The sequence below is a fragment of the Salvia splendens genome, chromosome 7, assembly GCF_004379255.2.
Source record: "Salvia splendens isolate huo1 chromosome 7, SspV2, whole genome shotgun sequence".
NCBI classification, from domain to species: Eukaryota; Viridiplantae; Streptophyta; class Magnoliopsida; order Lamiales; family Lamiaceae; genus Salvia; species Salvia splendens.
This window is the reverse complement of record NC_056038.1, coordinates 5789849-5810757: the sequence shown is the minus strand read 5'-3', so window position 1 is coordinate 5810757 and position 20909 is coordinate 5789849. Positions and strand designations below refer to the sequence as shown.

At 36.7% G+C, this 20909-nt stretch overlaps 3 protein-coding genes across 3 annotated transcripts; all 3 read left to right on the top strand.

The window, feature by feature from the left end:
* The first annotated feature begins 2710 nt into the window (after positions 1-2710).
* Positions 2711-7941, top strand: LOC121742251 (transcription factor E2FB-like). Its single transcript, XM_042135339.1, has 14 exons — positions 2711-3084; positions 4434-4620; positions 4782-4841; positions 4997-5082; positions 5151-5239; positions 5375-5429; positions 5804-5856; positions 5942-5992; positions 6082-6130; positions 6210-6275; positions 6376-6452; positions 6634-6862; positions 7226-7292; positions 7369-7941. Exons 1-14 carry the CDS (start codon positions 2917-2919, stop codon positions 7563-7565), a joined length of 1434 nt encoding a protein of 477 aa, XP_041991273.1. The 5' UTR covers positions 2711-2916; the 3' UTR covers positions 7566-7941.
* Positions 7942-9360: 1419 nt separating this feature from the next.
* LOC121742394 (translation initiation factor IF-2-like) lies at positions 9361-14544 on the top strand. Its single transcript, XM_042135517.1, has 7 exons — positions 9361-9608; positions 9876-9990; positions 10334-10400; positions 11893-12238; positions 12548-13621; positions 13702-13851; positions 13922-14544. Exons 1-7 carry the CDS (start codon positions 9582-9584, stop codon positions 14354-14356), a joined length of 2214 nt encoding a protein of 737 aa, XP_041991451.1. The 5' UTR covers positions 9361-9581; the 3' UTR covers positions 14357-14544.
* A 340-nt stretch (positions 14545-14884) lies between these two features.
* LOC121741004 (V-type proton ATPase subunit E-like) lies at positions 14885-18507 on the top strand. Its single transcript, XM_042133689.1, has 6 exons — positions 14885-15112; positions 15217-15317; positions 15802-15958; positions 17167-17360; positions 17596-17695; positions 18147-18507. Exons 1-6 carry the CDS (start codon positions 15011-15013, stop codon positions 18180-18182), a joined length of 690 nt encoding a protein of 229 aa, XP_041989623.1. The 5' UTR covers positions 14885-15010; the 3' UTR covers positions 18183-18507.
* Positions 18508-20909: the final 2402 nt, after the last annotated feature.

The following is a 20909-nucleotide window of genomic DNA, read 5'->3' as shown; positions in this document are numbered from 1 at the left end:
AAGATGATGGTGGTGAAATAAACAGGGGCATTTTTATTGTATCTTGAAAATGAAATCTTGGTGCTATATCTTTGATAAGATGATGGTGGTCAAATATGGATAATTATATCTTTGTCATATTTAACCAATTTTGCATTAAATTTTGGACTATTATCTCTATTTTTAGGGGAATAAAGGGTTATAAAATATAAGTCTATCAATCCAGTCCCCCAGTTCTTAATTCAATTTAACCAAACAATGAGAGCAGTGGCGGATCCAGGGGGGCAGGTGGGGGCGGTCGCCCCTACCCGACCGTCCGGAGAGCCTAAATTTTTCATTGAATCAAGCCGAAAATAGCATATCCGCCCCCTTCGTAGAGTGTAGAAATATTTTTGTTTTCAATAAATGTCATATAAAATGTAGTAGTTTAATGGTTTGGTTGTTCGATTTTTAACTAAGATGTCTAGGGTTCAATCCTCAACAAAAACATATTTTTTTTCATTTTTCATTTTTTATTTTATCCATTCATATTTCTTCTTATTATCAAAATAATACCTTTAAATACTTTATGTAATCTAAACTTTTACTAAGTTGCATATATTATGTTGTTATATTTATTCTTTAGTTAAAATCATTTTTAATCTTGTGTTAAAGTCTTTTTTATCCTATAGTACTTATAATTTGATCCATGCATCTTAATTATTCTCTATGTAACAAAATAAACATTTTAAATATTTTTGAAATATAAATATTTAGTGCTCTACTTATATCACTTTTGTATATAATATTTACAGTGATTTAAAATGTACATATATTTACAATAATTTTATATTTTAAAATGAATAATACATATTTGCAAGCTAAAGCATGTTTATATTTATATATTTTTTTATTTTAAAATGAATAATACATATTTGCAAGCTGAAGCATGTTTATATTTTATTAATGAAGCTAGTGCTACTTAAATATTAATATAATATTTATTTATTTTATTATTAAAATTAATATTAAATTAAATATTTAATATTTAAATATAAGTTCCGCCCCCGCCATTTTCGGGTCCTGGATCCTCCACTGAATGAGAGTTACCATATAAAACTTCATTTTGTTGCCATGTCAGGCAAACCAGGGCTCTTATAATTTATAACGACGGTCAGTTGGAGCACTCGTAAATTACACAAAAATATATAAATACCAATAAAAGCCTGAATAATTAAAATAATAAATAAACTAATAAATCAAGACTTCTACGTCATTATTCATCAACCTAAAATTTAAACAAATAATACAACTGGTAAAATAGAAAGAATTAAAAGAAAAATGAAGGGCCGCATATTGAGCCCAATTGTTTAGCCTAAGTAGAAATGAGCCCAACAAAGGCCCATAAAAGTGTCACGATTGAATGTAAATACGCGCCAAAATATCGCGTAGTTAACGGTGCAAACTTAAGGCGCGAATATTTAGCCACTTTTTCTTATAAACCAACTTCCCCATTTCATTAAAATAAAACTAATGGAAACAGAAACTTATAGCTATTTTTTATTCTAATTTTGACACAACCCAATAGTCACCTTTCTTTTAATTATTTGTTAATTTACTATATATGTCATTGGCTTTGTTAAATGCTGATTATATATACTACTATTAGCTACTAAATTTTAAGTTTTCACTGTATTAATTCACAGAGTTGTGACTGATTAGATAATAAATACTATACTTATTTTATATTTTTCAATATTTTACAACATCTAAAATCCAATGCTAATTTCAACGATATAGTGAACATGAATAGATACTCCACCACTATGATGACATAAAAATGTCAACATACTAATTAGTTTTGGGGTAAAACGTTTTATACTGGCTTACTTAATTTAACTATGCTTTGACGTTTCTAAAGCCTGAAATAATTGGTTGGCTTCGCCTTGCCAGCGTCCAACATCCTAGTGATTGGAGTTATCAAAAAATTAGTTTAAGAAATTAATGCATAATCATTTACCTAAGTTGAATCTTAACATATAACTCTAAATGCCACGAATATCAATTTGTTGCAAAATTAATATCCCAATTTTTTTTAAGAGAGTTGACATTTTGAAAGTAGTACGGATTGAATCGAATATATTGGAGTAATGCAACCATATTTAGGTGATGTTGACTTTAATAAAGCAAAGCATAAGGATTGAATTGAATATATTAAAGTAATGAAACCGAGCAATCGAGTGACATTGACTTTAATAAAGCAAGTCACGTTAATTTTTCGATGGCAAATATCGATTTATTACAAATTTAACATTCTAATGTTTTTTTCTTTTACCGAAGAGTTGACATATTGAATGTAGCACAAATCAAATCGAATATATTGAAGTAATGTAATTGCAATTGGATGACACTGACTTTAATAAAGCAAGTCATGGACTCATGCAGATTGAATCGAATATATTGAAGTAATGCAATCGAGTAACTGATTGAAGTTGACTTTGATAAAGCAAGCCGTGTAATTTTTCAATGGCAAAAAAAATAGGTGTAAATTTAACAAAGTCACACTAGTCTAATATTCTAATATATTAAAACTAAAAAATAAATCAAACATATTAGTAATTGAGAATTAACTACAAATCTACTTACAAATTGGAGTAATAGGAAAGGGTAAAAAAGGAAATGAAGTTGGTTCCCTCCACATCTATATCCGAACCACATTGCATCTCTCACTCTCATTCCCTCGTTTTCTTCAATTTTCTTTCCCTCTTTTTTACTGTTGTTGTCTCTCCAAACCCTCACTTCATTCTCATCCCAATTCTCATCACCTTCCACAATTGCATTCTCTTTTCACCCCTTCGACTCCTTCCCCATCAAACCCCTAAAACCTCCAAAATCAATTATTGGATTGATTGCACAATTCAAGAATCCTTTTTTAGCTGGACAGAAAGAGATCGCATCATGCAGCGGAAGACGCCTCCTTCGACTTCTAGAAAGCAGCTGCCTTTCACTTCCATGAAGCCGCCTTTTGGTGGTGGAGGAGGAGGCGACTACCACCACTTTGCTAGCGGTGATGCTCAGCGCTCTGATCAAGATTTTTCTGAAGCCGTTATCGTCAACAAGCGCCCTGTGAGTGTTCCGAGTTTCCTTCTTAACTTGGAATTGGGGTTTGTCGTGTTTACTTGCAGTTTTAGTTGCGTCGTTGAAATAGGACTAGAGGGTTTCTTATGGACATGCATTCGCTTTTTCTGTTGGTGTATTTTGTGAATTAAGTATAGCTGATGAATGTTTCCGGGTTTTTTTCAAGCATTTCTTATTTACTTTTCAGTTTTAGGGTCTGAGTATAGATTTTCTTCTGGGATCTGATTGTATACATTGATTTTCTCTGTTATGGTCTTGAAGCTTTTTCAATTAGTATAACACGATGAATGGTTTATGTTAAAAAATTGCAATGAGCAGGTTCAATTTATTTGTAGGATCAGGTCTATTATAGTTGAAAAGCGCTGAACTTTTTTCATTCAAGGCCATCATAAAATTTTGCGTTTATCTGAGTTATTTGCCTATTTGAATAACAAATAAATTAGGGTAAGACCTTCATAATCCTGTGATTCATCCTCAATGTTCTGTTTATGTGTTATTTAGGGTGGTGCTGATCTACAGCTTGGTTCATGTTCATCCGTGTTACACTTCAGCTTTGTCTGGATTGCTTGATTACCTGATCTGTGCTTTAGATGCATTGCACGATTGGTCATCCTCTCTTGCTCATATGTTCAGAATTTTTCTATTTTTGATTGGACTTTTAACTACTGCATTGATTTGGCTCATCTAGGTCCAAGGGTACATCTAAAGGTTGAGTTAATTGAACTCGTTGAAAACTCTGGTTGGAAGTAATGTCCAGATACAAGATTGTGTTTTTTCGTTCCATTGAGTAATTGAAGCATCTTATGATAACTCTAGCTCTGGTTTGTCAACATTATTTCTCTCAGCGTTTGGTCTTATTCCTTAGCCAATGAACATAGTAGACTTCATTATATAGTACTTCGATCTTCTTTTATAACCTAGGTGTTAAACTGTTGGTCGGCACAATTTAGGTTTGGGGCGTTGGAACCATATTGGTTTGAATTTATCTTTCTGATTGGTTGCTGATCGGTCTGTTCTACTAATGTGGCTGATAAAGGTTGGAGTATTGGTCTTTGGTATTTTTTGGTTTTTGAAAATAACTGGGGTCTCGGATCTAAAGGAAATAGCTAAATGACTGACTGCTATTTATTGAATCCAATGAATATGCGCTCATGGTTACCATATAGATCCAGTCTATTGTTTATAGTTATGCTAGAATAATGTAGTGTTTTCATAGACATGTGATGTGATTTATGGTCCTTTGGGACTCCTCTATTCTTGCCAAGAAGCTTAATTTGTTGAGGGATAATTTTTCAGTTTTGCTGCTGATTTTGGTTTGCTTATTTCTTTTCTGTAAGCCATTAAAGCGGAAAACTGGAGTAGCAGAACCTGAAGCGGAACCTGCTGACAATAATGCAGGTCCTGGCAATGTTAATGCCCAGAAAGGTCCCTTTCAAACACCACCACCTGCAAAATCAGGAAAACAAAAGGTTTCAAGGACAAAGGCCAATAGGGCCGGATCTCAGACCCCCATGCCAAATGTTGGTGAGTGGGAGTTTGATCAAATTTTTTCTTACTGAAACTCTCTAGCAATATCTTTTTATTAGACTCACAACTGTATTTCATGAATACTCCTATCATACTTTTATTTTGTCCAAAATTTGCAAATTGGGCTAGAAATAATAGTTCTTACACTTTTTTTGCAGGGTCTCCTAGTGGCAATAATCTCACCCCTGTTGGTCCTTGTCGTTATGATAGCTCACTAGGTATGAGAAATAACCCTATGCTAGTGTTGCTATCATTCTTCCGTTCCCCTTGTCGAATTCATGTGTTTGCGTGACTCTCACTTGAAACTCTTCCAGTCCCAATTCGTTCTGTTTATCTGAGGATGAAGTCATTAACAGATATATTACCCTCTCAGGTCTCTTGACAAAAAAGTTCATCAATCTAATCAAACATGCAGAAGATGGTGTTCTAGATTTGAATAAAGCTGCAGATACTTTAGAGGTAATTATGTTGATAAACAATGATTCACGTAACCATGTTTTGTTACTGACATCTTTTTTATTCAACAGGTACAGAAGAGGCGTATATATGATATTACTAATGTTCTTGAAGGCATTGGTCTTATAGAGAAGAATCTCAAGAACAGAATCCAGTGGAAGTATGAAAAGACTTGTCCAATATCTTTAAATTTAATTGTTTTCTGTTTTGCCATTAACATTTCACATTCCCTTCAGAATCAATAAGAATAATAAGATAACACCATGAAAGTAATGTTTACCCTCCTATCTGGCAGGGGTTTAGATGTAGCGAGACCAGGGGAAGCTGATGAGAGTGCACCTGCTCTACAGGTAAATTAACATTAGATGTACGAATTGTATAGCTGCACAAAGTTTTCTTTCACTGTTTCACTTCATTTTCATTGTCCTTTTAGGTTTTACCTCATTGTTTCTTTGCTATTTGCTGTTTCTGGTAGTGTCATATCATCTGGATTGTCCCATTATGTTATTGATGAGTCCAAGTACCTGAGTAGTGTGACATATTTTTGCATCATAAGATATGGAACACATTATTTAATGATTATGTACAAGAACATTTACAAAATATTTGTGGGAACCACTATAACCTTGAGCAAGCTTTATTGAGTTTTATGGCTTACCTCAATGCCACTAGTCTTATTGTAAATGATGTTAGATATGTCCTTGACTTTACTTGCTTTCTCCAGGAAGAGCTTGAAGATCTAAACATCGAGGAGTCCCGATTAGATGACCGCATAAGGTTCATACACTTTCAAAACTCAATGTCAAAATCCTCATTTACTATTTAGAGTGCAAGTCTTCTAATAAGTTCTCTTTTATCTCAGAGAAATGCAGGAAAAGTTGAGGGGCATGATTGGAGACAAAGGCAATGAAAGGTAGCATAATGATCTACCTATTTTTCATGGAACTGAACTATTTAAGCTGATCGGGGTATGTCTTAACCATTTATCGCATGTTTTCCTAGGTGGCTTTTTGTCACAGAAGAAGATATAAAATGCTTACCCTGCTTCAAGGTATGAGCTTGGCAATGTGTACCCTACCCTAAATTTTGAGTCTTTAAGATCTAAAATGTAGTTATATTGCGTCTTCCAGAATGAAACTCTTATAGCAATCAAAGCTCCTCATGGCACTACTTTAGAAGTTCCAGACCCTGATGAGGTACCTTTTTTTTAATCTTCTTTTTGTTGGAGTAACTTAGAGAATCGAAACAGTTCCTGATGTAACCACTAGTGAACATTCGTTACTCAACCTCCTACAGGCAGTTGATTATCCACAGAGAAGGTACAGAATAGTTCTTCGGAGCACAATGGGGCCTATCGACGTTTACCTTGTCAGGCATGTTTTATTTTCTCCATCCTTTTCATGTTTCCTCGTTTAGCTTCCCTAGGTAAAGACTATACTACAACTCGTCAGAATGTAGTTGGATGTGATGATCTGATCCGTCCTAAATATTTATTGTATTTGTAGTATCAGAGTTATTTCTTCTTATTCTTCTTTCCTATCCCCATTTCTTCAGTCAATATGAGGAAAAATTTGAGGAGGTTGATGCTGTCGATGAACATCCAAGCATTCCTGCTGTGCTGGGAGTAGAGGCTAATGATTATGCTTCTGTACCATCTCCAAGGACAAATCCTGGAGGTAGTGAAACTGCTATGCAGGGAGAAGAGCTTCAAAGGATGTGTCCCGATGCGAGTACATCACATGATTTCGTGAGTGGAATCCTCAAGATAGTGCCAGAAGTTGATGTAAGTCACTGCAGATAAACATGACTTAGTAAATGCTGATATATGAAGTGACAAGAGTAAACATATACTATATCACTCCCTCCGTCCACGAAAAAGTCCCATTGTGGATGGCACTAGTTTCAATGCACAATTGGTAAAGTAGGAGAAAGAAATAGAAAAAGTGGCTAAAGTAGGAGAGAGAGAAAACAAAGTGATGAGAAAGTTTCTATAAATAGAAATGAGACTGATTTAGATGGAAGGGACCAAAATGGAGAAATGAGGTTATTTTTCGTGGATGGAGGGAGTAGAAACAAACTACATTACATCTGAACACATGCATCTTGACTTCTCTTTTAACTCCAATCTGATATCTGATTTATGCAGAGCGGTGCTGATTATTGGCTGTCGTCGGATGCGGATATAAGCTACACTGACATGTGGAGCGTAGAATGTATGTATAAATATTTTTTTGCCTATTATAGATTTCATTCTTATCCTACACCGCATTCCATGACTTCCTACCACAGCTATCATCGACGACTGGGAGAGCTTGGATGTGCCTGATTATGCCACAGCAGGCATCACTACGCCACGAGCCCAAACTCCAGCACGAAACATGACTGCAGCGTCTCCAGTTCAAGCTACCACGCCTTCTGCTTTGCCAACGGACCAAATTCCACCTGCGACCACAAAGCCTCCTTCAACCATTCCGACTGGGATTTGAAGATGAATTTGGACGAATATGCATTGTTGTACATTAGATGGTGAAAGGTTGGTCATCTCTACCGATATATTGGATGTATATTGTAGATATGTTGGAGTAGTAGAGAGGTATATGGTGGTCTTGGCTGTACAGTTTCAAAGTAGATGGTACAAATGCAATAGCAATAAATCAATACTGCGGTAAGAATTCATATCATGTACATCATCACCCAAGATAATTTCCTAGGAATTTATTCCTTTGTTTTTGTAATGTAACATAGCATTCAGAGGATGATTTTCTTGGTCTGTAATAATCAGATTGTGCCATTTCTTGGTATGGTATTGTAAGATTGTTGGCTTCAATAGTGAAACATTCTCCTATGGCTTATGGGGCAACATAAATCCCAGAAATCCTAACCTTCTTTGTTCGAAATTTTATTCTTGTTGGAGAAGTATGGCTGATTTATGTGGATATTCTCTTCGCTTCTTCGGCAGCATTGCATCCTCGTTGGGTCACTGATACACTCTTTTGGAGTATATTACTGGTTCTAGTAAATATGGCATGTTAGGTACCTATTGTGTAGCATTGTAAAATAATATTAAGACAATTTGTAAAAGATAATTAGTGATAGTAAGTCTTGATTTTAAAATTTACCACGCTTCATGAACCAGAATTATGCATCACCTATTGAGGGAATGAAGGGTGTTATAAATCTCCTGTGAAACTTATATGTATTTAATTATGCATAGAATTCTGATTCAAAAAAGTTATGCCAAGGATTCAATATCGACGTGATTGCATTATTATCTATATAACAAATAAAAATGGATCCATCACTTTTAAACGTATGGATAAGACTTTTTTAAAAATTTAATCAATAAACTAGCCATTATACATGTAAAATTTAGATATATGAGACATTGGATTATATATACTTAATCCATTAATAAACTAGAGTAGTATTTCTAACAAATACTTCCTCCGTTCCGTAGTAGTGGAAACATTTCTTTCTGGCACGAAGATTAAGAAAAATTGTGTTTAATGAGTTAAATAAATGAATAATAAAGTAGGAAAATAAAAGGCAGAGAGATGGAGAGAAAATAAAGTAAGAGAGAGTAAAGTAAGTAAGATGAAATGTATTGACTTTTATTAAAAAAGGGAAATGACTCTGCTGTTAAAGTGTCCACAGTGGTTGGACAAGCCGCCTCCCACCGCCACCCCCTTCTCCCACAGCCATGTCCTCTCCGCGGCTCGTCGGCACCGTGCAGTAGGAGCCCTGACCACCGCCGCCCCCCTTCGCACTCAGCCGTGTCCCCCGCCGAGTACTCAGCGTGCCCGCGGCTCCATCCACCGCCCTGTCCGCCCTCGTCCTCCATTATAGGGAGGCGCGACCCAGCGACCTTCCTCGGCGGGCGCCGTGTCCTCCCACTATGGACACTCTTACGGAACATATTAAAATGGTAAAATGACAAAATGATTTCACCACTATGGAGGAGGAAAGTATGGAGGTGAGAGTACTATGATATTGTGAACTGTTATTAAAAAAACTAATCTCACAAGTGGTTCATGTTATTAGCATTTGAAATTGATTTTGTTCAGTTTAATCCTCAAACTTTTTTATTGTGACTTTCAGGAAATAACATTCAAATTGTGAAGACATTAGAAATTTAACGTAAATATTTAAGCTCAATTAAACAAACAAAAGATTTTATACACCTTAAAGAAAATGTGAATGACCTAACTACTTGTACATGAGAATAATTAGAAATTAAACAGGACGAAGAAAATGAGTAAAAATAATTAAAAATACAAAGTGGCCAAAATATAATAAAATTGGAATTCAAGTCTGGATCCCTCCACGGCTCGGCTCCAACCTCCGCCGCCTCGTCGCCCGCCGTCGTACGCTCTTAGCTCCATCCTTACTCCGCCGGTTAGCAACAGCAACTCCACACCTGAACGTCTATAGACAACGCACTCCCCGGATTCATTCTTTTATGAATTTCCCGCGATTGAATTAGTTGATATCGGCGTCCTCGAATGGCGTGGAGGGCTGCAGGGAGAAAGGTTGCTTATTTCCCCACCATCCTGATGCCTTATGAAAATTTCCCTAAATGAAAGTTTTGAGGATGTCTAATGTCCCCTTTTTTTTGCATTCAACCGATTGTCGCTCGAAATCCCTTTTTACGAAAATTTGTGTTCCGTTGTAATTATCAAAATTATGATTCATTTTCTTTGCTTCTACTGTTGTAAGTTGTTTAGTTGTTGGTCTTCAACTTCGTCTCAATCAATGTTAGTGGCAAAAATGTCTAAGTCGATTGAATCTTCGTGCAGGGTATTTCGGCTAGTTTCAGTAAAGCATTGACTAGATGTTCTGTTGCATCGATTTCAAAATGTGAAAGTCAAGATGTTGCTAGAGTTCTATCTGCTTCCTGCAGACATTTGCACGGTAAAACGGTGCTTATTTATTTGCTGAGTAATTGCTCCTATTTTAAGTTCCATTGATGTATGGATGGTTATTTTCCGCTGAAGGTTTATGTTCATTTGGTTCGGTAGCTCCATTGTCGTATTGTAGTACATTACAGTTTCTACAAGTTTGTATCAATTAAGAGAAAACTGCAACTTGTGCACTAGGCTATAGACTAGTTAACGACCCCTTTTTTCTTTTATATCATTTAGACATTCAGTAACATGTGGAGTATCGAGTTGGAGCATTTGATGAATTGGCAAGAGCTATTTATCTATGACCGACTTTAATTTTTGGTTACTGCTTGTGTCCCAATCTGTTTCAGGCAACTCTGCAGCAATTATAGGTGCTGACAAAGATCTCAATTTCCCAGCGACAAGATGTTTAATTAGGTAAAGCTGCTTTATTCATTGCTCCTAGTACATTACCTAATAATCAATGTAGCAAGAATTCTTGACTACGGTTAGCTTCTCGGATACTCAGTTTCAGTAAGTGTGCCTCTGTGAATTGTGCAACCATCATATCACAGAGCCCTATAATTGCTTATTAGGCAATAGGCATGTTAAATGATTGCCTTTTCTTTAGTTCATGTTAGCTAGAAGATACTCCTATGATTTATCTGTTCAAGTAATTGCTCTAGTATCTCAAGCCTTGTTCTAGGACCTCGATGATTGCTTTTTCTTTACCTTTCAAGTTTGTGTTAGCTAGAAGATATGATTTATCTGTTCAAGTAATTGTTCTAGTATCTCAAGCCTTGTTGATTTAAAATTACTAGAGTCTCGTTTTCTATTTGAGGCTTTAGATACTTGAAAAGTCCACTTATACATGAGGCGAACTTAGTTTTACTACAGTTTTTCACTGCTCTTATAATTTTCATCTTTGTAAAAGCATTTTTTACTTTTTGTCGAGTTGAATCTCCGTATAGCATTTGACAAATATTTGACAGCTTAGAAAAATGTGTATCCATGTGTGGTAATATTTTCTAAAAAACAAGGCCATCATCTCCTATATTAAATAAGATGGCTATAACTTATCTGAGCAAATGCATTTCTTATTGCTATAACTTATCTGAGCAAATGCATTTCTTATTGCTTTGTAGGCCATGTGATCTAATCATCTAAATATATGTGCTTATAATTCTGAAAATTATCTATCTTATTATCAGTTTGGAAGCATCTAAATAATATCCATGTATAACTTTTTCAAGAAAAGCCTAGTTAGACCCTTTCTACTCAGACTCAGTGTTATACTGTTATTGTCAAGCTGCATATGACTTATTTGTAGAGATCTTTGCAAATAAGTATTAGTTGGTTTCTTCTTCAATTGTATTTTGTTTGAGCTTCAGTTGTATTTTTATTCATCTTGTAAAAATGTCCCTAGAAGTAAAAGAAAAATGAGGATTGGATGGAAATAATTCTACTAACAATTACGAGTTGCATTTGGACAAGCACATAGTACATAATTTTTGCAAAAGTTTTATCTACAGAGATTTATCGTCTTATTCATGCTTTCCTTAAAACGTTATTGATTTACCATGTAATCATACTTGTACATTTTTATTTGTTTTGGATTTCATTTTGAGTTTAATCTTATGGCAATTATGAATGGGCTTGGATTGTAAATGACCCCTATTACTTTGGCTCTTGGTTCTGAAAACCGTTTTTTAGTTAGCCCGTTAACATAAATAATTCAAGCTTTAGCTTGGCAACATTCTGCCTGTTAGCCAACAATCAAAGTAATTTCTGAGATAGTGTTTCTTTTGCTGGGTTCAGATACCTGACATTACTTGAAGTTTTAAGCTTGGATGGTTATAGAATATCTCTTTAGCCCCATATAAATTAGACATCATGTTAGTGTGGATGGTGATAGAATATCCCTTTCCAGGCATTTTCATGCAAGCTCAGAGCTTCTGGCTAGACACAGGGGGGATGATTCCATGGGTCTTAAGAGTTCCAAGAGACCAAAAGTTGTAACTAGTGGGAAGTTCTCAAAGAGAAAGAAAGAGATCAAACCTGCAGTTGAGACCCCTTATGTGCCGCCTAAACTTACACGAACTGGAAAATCTTTGGATAAAACAATTGAAATATTTGAAGGCATGACCATTGTAGAACTAGCCAAACGTTTTGGAGAGTCGATTTCTACCATTGAGAACATCATCACTAATGTTGGTGAGAAAGCTGACTCAGAGTTCGAAAGTCTCAGCATTGACATAGCAGAGCTTGTTGCAATGGTAATCCCTTGGACTTGGATGCTATGTTAGCTTCAAATTGGTTGTTTTAATTTTTTAATGAGTATGAAACTATAAAATTGAGTCTTGGGTTTCAGAATATTCCACAGGTAGTACAGTACGTAATGAATATAGGCGTACCTTTGATTATTTGTTTTTAGGAAGCATCACAAATACTTTTTTGGAGAAAGAACCTAAAGACAAAAACCCTGGACAAGAAACTAAAAGTTGAACTGGTTCTAAGAATTGTTGGTTCACTTTCTTCAGTATATCATTCCTGTTTATAATCATAATTGGAAATGATGTCTTCAGGAAGTTGGGGTCAATGTCCGTCGGATGCACTCAAATGAAGGTGATCAAATGTTACCACGTCCTCCAGTTGTCACTGTTATGGGGCATGTTGACCATGGGAAGACGTCTCTATTGGATGCCCTTCGCCAAACATCATTGGCTGCTAAAGAAGCTGGAGGCATAACGCAGCATCTAGGAGCATTTGTGGTTGGCATGCAATCAGGGGCATCCATCACTTTCCTTGATACTCCAGGCCATGCTGCCTTTAGTGCTATGCGAGCCAGAGGCGCGGCAGTTACAGATGTAGTGGTGCTTGTGGTGGCTGCAGATGATGGTGTGATGCCTCAAACACTCGAAGCCATTGCTCATGCCAAATCAGCTAATGTTCCAATTGTTGTTGCTATCAACAAATGTGACAAACCAGATGCGAATCCTGAACGAGTAAAAGTCCAGCTCGCATCTGAAGGGTTACCGTTGGAGGAGATGGGTGGAGATGTACAGGTTGTTGAAGTTTCTGCAATAAAAGGAAGCGGACTTGATGATTTGGAGGATGCTTTACTACTGCAGGCCGAGCTAATGGATCTTAAGACACGCATTGATGGACCTGCCCAAGCTTATGTTGTTGAGGCAAGGGTTGATAAGGGCCGTGGTCCACTGGCCACTGCGATTGTGAAGGCAGGGACTCTGCTTTGTGGGAAGTATGTTGTCATTGGTTCTGAGTGGGGAAGAATTAGATGTATAAGAGACACGGCAAGGAAAGTGATATCACAGGCTACGCCTGCCATGCCTATTGAGATTGAAGGGTTAAAGGGGCTCCCGATGGCAGGGGATGACATTGTTGTTGTTGAGTCTGAGGAAAGAGCAAAGATGCTCAGTGAAGGTAGGAAAAAGAAAGCCGAGAAGGACAGACTCAAAAAACTTGAAGATGAGAGGCAAAAGCTGGAGCAAGAGATGCTAGAAGGTGAAGAAAATGAAGAGAATGCAGATGAAAAGGAGAGGTCGAAGAGAGTTGAAGTCCCAATCATCGTGAAAGCAGATGTTCAAGGCACTGTTCAAGCAGTCAGCGATGCATTGAAAACTTTGAACAGTCCACAGGTTGTATTAATTCTTGAAATACAAATATTATCTGGTTCAAGTGTGTCTGTCGGGACTCATAGATTTGATCACTGTTACAGGTTTATTTGAAGATCATCCATGCGGGAGTTGGTCCTGTTTCCCAGTCTGATGTTGATATGGCAGCAGCCTGTGATGCGTGTGTTGTTGGATTCAATGTTCGTAACCCCCCTGCTGAAGTCACTCTCGCAGCTACTCAAGCAAAGATTAAGGTATGATGTCCTCTGCTAACTTTGAACATAAATAGGCTAGTTTTACTGACCCACACTGACACTGTTGTAGATAAAACTGCACAAAGTGATCTATCATCTTTTGGAGGATATCGGTAACTTTATTGTTGAAAAGGCTCCAGGAACTCTCGAGACACAGGTGGGCGGAGAAGCTGAGGTGCTCAACATATTCGCTGTTAAGGGAAAGGGCAAAGATAAAGGAGTGGATCTGAAAATCGCAGGTTGTAGGGTGATGGACGGTCGGCTCACAAAGGCTTCAATCATAAGACTTCTTAGAAGTGGGGAAGTTGTTTACGAAGGGTGCTGCGCATCTCTGAAACGGGAACAGCGGGATGTGGATGCAGTGGGCAAGGGCAACGAATGCGGACTCATGATCGAGGACTGCAACGATTTACAGGTTGGGGACGTGGTTCAGTGCCTGGTCAAAGTGAACAGGAAACCCAAGTTTGTGTCGTCAGAGAGCGGGGCCGTTCGCATAGAATGCTGATAAGGGGCGCTTGGCCTCTGCCATTTTTGTTCATAAACAGTGTTGTAGTTGCTCTTTCACATACATAGCTCATATTTGACAAAGTTAGAGCTGGTAGAGCTGCTGCCCATTTTGCAGATTATATTTATATCGAAATAATTATAGAACCAATATTTCAACAATTTATAAAGTTCATAATATGCATTAAATATAAAGTTTATATTATAATTGGAAGTCATTTCTAGATGATCTTACTGGCGAAATTCTAATTTGGGTGTAAGAGCTTCCCGATCAGGAAGCAAGTTGGACTTATGAGAGATTTAGGTCTCTCTTCGTTAACTCACAAAATAACACTATATAAAATTTCATGCCGAAAAACAAATGTTGCATATTTAAAACAAATGTTGCATATTTAATGAGATGAATGAAGTATATAGTCTATAGATATATAATCGCAAATAGAAGAACTTTTGGGGCAAAACCGAAATAAAAGAAATAGCAAAACAGAATCGTGCATCACATGAAAGTATATCTGTCGTCGCAATCAATCAGAATCGCCTTCACTTTAAATCCAATCCTTTTGGCATCCGTTCTATCGCCGCGATCTCTACTTCAGTATTCTCCGCAGAGAAACGAACAATCCGACCCAAATTATCAACTCATTCGTATCCGAAGATGAACGACGCCGATGTATCGAAGCAGATCCAGCAGATGGTCAGCTTCATCCGCCAAGAGGCCGAGGAGAAGGCGAACGAGATCTCCGTCTCCGCCGAGGAAGTACGGCTTCTCTATTGTCTCCGGTCACCGTATTTTATTCATCAGACTCGCTGAGTTAATTTTTTTTGCAACTGTAGGATGATTTGATTTTGCTGTTTGTGTAGGAATTCAATATCGAGAAGTTGCAGCTAGTGGAAGCCGAGAAGAAGAAGATCAGACAAGAGTATGAGCGCAAAGACAAACAAGTCCAAGTTCGGAAGAAAATGTGAGTTCATTTGGTTTGTCAAACTTCTTTTCTATCTAAATTCTTCAGTATTTTGTCAATGCAGTATGTTTAAGATGCGAACTAGACTATGTAGATAGTAATTGAATGATCTGCAGAAGTGATCGGGAGAAAATTGCGGACAATACAATGTAGTTCCCCAATTAAATTAGAGATATCACTTTCTGCTTAAGATTATTTGCTTAGAGTATTGAAGTAAATATGGTCGCATTAGTAGTATTGTGGATGTGTAGAGACAGGGCCGTATCAAGGATTTTATTGTAAGAGGGGCAAAATGATATATATAGGAAAAAAATTTATATTTGAGCAGGGGCAATAAGTGCAATTTTTAACATATATTTAAAATTTTATAACAAATTTATAAAGGCAAACAAGAATTGAGGAGGGGCATTTGCCCCACCACCTAAATAGGCTAGATTCGCCCATGTGTAGAGATAAAATTTATGCTCGTTTTCTGTTCTTGCAGTGAGTACTCTATGCAGCTGAATGCTTCTCGGCTCAAGGTTCTTCAGGCTCAGGATGATTTAGTCAATTCCATGAAGGAGTCTGCGTCAAAGGAGCTTTTAAACATTGGTGGTGACCAGCAAAACTATGAGAAACTCCTCAAGGATCTCATTGTTCAGGTTTGGCATGCTGATTCCTTGAGTATATTGTAGTTAGCGACTTATCGTCTATCATTAAACTTCATTATATCGAAGTTTCGTCCAGTCCTTAAGCAGATTGTTGCGAAGTCCTGTTACATAGATCTTGTTTATGCGAGTTATGATTGTGAATCTGTGTGGAACAAAATTCAATATTCATATTTCATAATCTACTTCATGGTTATTTAAATAGCCGTTCTTTAGTAGGTTGTGCATAACCCTATTTTCTTTCACAAAACTATTCTAGTAGCACTGTAGCAGGTGGTGCAACTATTTAATCATGTTACATAGATCGTGTTTATACAGTATTGTCAAAATGTCGTTCGGGTCGCTCGGGTCGCCCGGGTCGAGACCATCACCGCCCCAACATGGGTGGGTTGATCGAGATACAGGGTCGCCGCTGGGTCGGCTGGGTCGAGTGGGTCGCCTGGGTCGCCCTAAACACATGCTATCTCTGATTTTCTCAAATCTCTCACATGTTTTCTGACTCTCTCAATCACTATTCTCTATATATATGCATGCACCACATCAAACTTTTCAAACCTACTTTCTACACTTTAGAATTCGGCCTCTTCACTCCTAAACAAATAAACAATTCAAAGATCTGTTGCTGCCACCCTTCATATATTCCTTTGTTTTGATATTTTCAGACAATGGTTTCAATTATTTATTGTGTTATGACTTATGAATTGTTTTGATATTTTGATCATTTCTATTTTCCATTTTATCTCTATTCACATGAATTGCGTCTACATTTATATTATTTGATATATTATAAACATTAGAGCAATATATTTATTTTATTTAATATTAAAAGGCAAAAAAATTAACCTAGCTTTGTGGGTCTCTCGACCCCGTCAACTCGTCGACCCGCGACCCGAATTTTCACCCCATCGACCCGGTGCGCCCCTCGACCCTAACAACACTGTGTTTATATGAGTAATGAATGTGAATATCGGTGAAAGACAAAATGCAACATTCACTTTTCTACAATCTGCTTCATCACTATTTTGATAGCCATTCTTTATCTACATTGCCTTGAATTTCTATAACCTTTCAAGTGGCAATTAGGTGTACAGTGCGTATGACTTTTTTAGTATTAAGATATTAATTTATGTTCGAATATTTACCTAATTCTTTTCGTGCACTCATGCATCTGCCGTCGCTCTAATGGTATTGTTGCATTGCAGGGTTTGCTGAGGCTAAAAGAGCCATCTGTGTTATTGCGCTGTCGTGAATCTGACTTACAGTATGTGGAGCCCATCTTGGACACAGCAAAGGAGGAATATGCCAACAAGGCAAACGTTCATTCTCCTGAGATCGTAGTTGACCAAGTCTACCTTCCACCTGCTCCTACTCATCACAATGCTCATGACCGTTTCTGGTAAAACTAAGAACTATTAAACTGTTACACCATACCTTTATAACAATAACTATGTGAAGAACTTATGCTAACTATGCAGCTAAACAAACTTTAGGCTACAATTACCTATAATGGTTTAGTCATGTTTCTCTTCTGCTTGTTAAGCATGTAGTATCTGAGCTATTGAAGTGATTGATATTCTTTTTGAAAATTGTAGCAAGCTCAAATGTAACTCTGTCCCTGTTTTCTGTTTTAGTTCTGGAGGTGTAGTTTTGGCTTCTAGAGATGGGAAAATTGTGTTTGAGAACTCTCTTGATGCTAGACTGGAGGTTGTATTCCGGAAAAAGCTACCAGAGGTACTCTATTTTCATTTTCTATGCGATAACCTTATCATCTTTCCATCTGTTGTAGTTATCTACACACTCAAAATTGTAAAATGTAAATTCAAGATCATATTTACTTTCAGGAAATCTCTTTCTTCATCGTTCAGAATGTACGAAATACCTCTTAATTTGTATACAGTAACTTGCTCTCAGCGGTAAAGATTTCATTTACTAAAAAAACACATTTCAACTTAATATCATCAGAGACCTTCCGTATCAGAAAAGTTGTTGGCATTAGCCGCATGAACATTTTTTGCTGAATTCAAATATTACTATGTGCTAGTAGTGCCGTAGCAGTTGAGGGCATGTAGATGTCCGTAAACTTTGGGGGGTTCGTGTTACATGTAGTAGTATGTATTAGGAAGTAGGAGTACGATTTTACCATTTTCACTTCTTTCACATAATCTTGTACATTTGTATGCAGATACGCAAGAGCCTATTTGGTCAGGTTGCTGCATGATGGTTGAAATCGTAATATATTTTCCATCTCGTGTTTGTTTTCATTCGATATCTTCTTCTGGATATTCTTGATTCAAGTATGTTGAGCGTGTGCTTCCCTTTCCGGCTTCCTCCTCCCAGAATATATCTTATTGTTTGAAATCATTGAAATCTTATTATTCGTTCAACAATTTATCTGTATTTATATCCATCATCAATAAGGAGACCAACATTTGTGGAAGAGAGATAATAAACAAGATTGGGAGACGATGGTCTTTCAGTGGAGTTATGAAATGACCATGTTTCTTGTATATTTGCACGTTTGATTAATCATGTGATATGAATTCTCCTATTGTGCTTTTATGATTAAATGCATGACTCAAATGTATATGCGGAAGTTCAAATTTATTTTAACTAATAACATGACAATCATGACGATGTTAAATGTGCATTACATTACTTTCAAAGTTGACATTTCATCTCCATTGTCCCCTCTTCTTCTGTATTAATTAGTAGAGATAACCCAATCTATATAATCATTTAAAAAAAAATATTGCTGCAAAACTAAATTAGAACGCTGCATATGTAAACCATATATAGGAATAAATATATCAGTGATATTGGAAATGAGAGTTCTCTTCCCAGAAAGGGTGAATAAGGACATCTTACTTGAAGTGCATAGTGGTTCAACCTCTGGGTTACATTCTCTTGAATTCAAATTTTGTATAAACAAGTTATATGAATAAATATAAATAAAATTTATAAATTAAATATAGTGACACGGAGAATTAATTACACAAATATATATAGTCCAAATTATAATTTCATAATATGGAAAAAGGGATGCACTTCAAAAATATCACATTTTGAGTTCACAACTTCCTACAAATATCATCCATTAGATTAACACGTTGGACGATCTGGAAAGATCCACCTAGGATTTAGTTATTGTGCAACATATATACTTATTATTGCATTAAAGGGTAGAAAAGGAAACACAAAAACCGTCTTGCAATTTTGACCCTATATGTACGGCAATCAATTCAATCAGTTATATTTTCCTTCTCGTGTATTGTTGATGCATTAATGATAGAGGCAAAAGATGAGACTATGACTCTGTATGTGTGTCAACTGGCCAGGAGGGTACCTAGATCTAGCTGTGTCGTTGGGTCTGTGTCTATCTTTCCTATCAACAAAAAAATACCTCAACCCACTTCTACTGGCTAGTATAGTGGAGTAAGGGTCGAATCCCACAGAGATGGATGTAGGCGAGATACACTTGCGATGACATTCTGGGAGCGGTTGGTTAGCTACCACGCTTTTTTTTTGGGTTGAGTTTTACCTAGTCGGAAAATGAAATGGAACCTATACCCCTCCTGACCAGTAGGCCAGGGTGGGCTCTAAATACTGCATGCTAAAAGAAATTAAAATGTGTGTATAAACTAGGGTGCGAGTGTGCATGTGAGAAGCTACTAGACAAAACTTACTAAAAATGGCTAGACAAAAGGTAAATGGAATCAAAGGACATGCTGACAGACTGTCTACTGGGTGTGCAGAAAAGCAGAAGTACAAAAGCATAAAGCAACACAAGTGGTCCCATTCTTTGATTGTGACATTTTCTTCTTCACCAAGCTAAACTAACAAGATCTGACAAACTCCATTGATGAATGCTCAAGCTTGAAAATTCGTGAATGCAATATTTAACTTGAAATCAAGAACGAAAGCTAAGAAAACTGAGATCTACGCAAACTGGTCAGCGGGACAGGGTGACATAAACAAGCAGAAACGAATTCCATGCATTTTTTAGAAACTTAAATCGATTAAAACTTGTAAGCACTTGAGGAAAAACTAGATCTAACTAAGCAAAGCAGATTCAAGCACTTAAACAACAGAAATCAATGTAAAACTATCAGATCTAGCTACTAGGCAGAAAGAGATAATAAGCAAGCTGAAGCACAAAATAAAACCACAATAAACTTCATTGCATTCAAGATTATCACCCAAAAGATGTTCCAACTAAGTAGCTACTGGAATCCAAGTCAAAGGCAAACAAAAACAAGTACTTAAACTAAGAAATCTTAAAAACAAAGCAAGTAAAAGATTGTTTGGCTCATCGGAAACTGAAACTGGAGGAATTTTTGGAACTACGACGGCTGGAATGAATCAGGCATGATGCTTCTCGCCGGCAGGTGGCCGGATTCTTCAAGTCAGGCTGCTGGATTTAGATGGAACTAAGAGCTAGTGGAGCTATTCTCCTCAAAAGTGATGTAGTAGTGATGATAAGTCCTAAGTGAAGTGGTGTCAAAATTCTCCATTTTCTTTATGTTCAGCTCCTATTTATAGGGTGGCTTGCCCTAATTTCTAGGGCTTTCTCTTCATGTGGAATGACAATTTTGCCCTTCTTTAGATAGGTGATTATTCCAAGCAAGTCCTTCCTTCTCGTGTCCAGTTCTGCAGCATCCATCCTGGCCAGTTTGCGTATTTTCTGCTCATACTAACCAGTTTGCACACTTTTCGCAGTTTTTTCACTCGAATTCCTTCTGAACCTTTCCTCCTTATTTAGTACTTCAACCTGCACACTTTAACAACTATTTTGCAGATATTATCCGATAAAGCACCTTATACTGACTAGTAACCAAGGCCGAGAACGAGACTCATCAATTAACTATTTTACATATGGGAAATTATTTTTCTTTCTTTTAAGGTTATATGATTTCTTCCACACATAAAATCTCGCAATCACAAATCC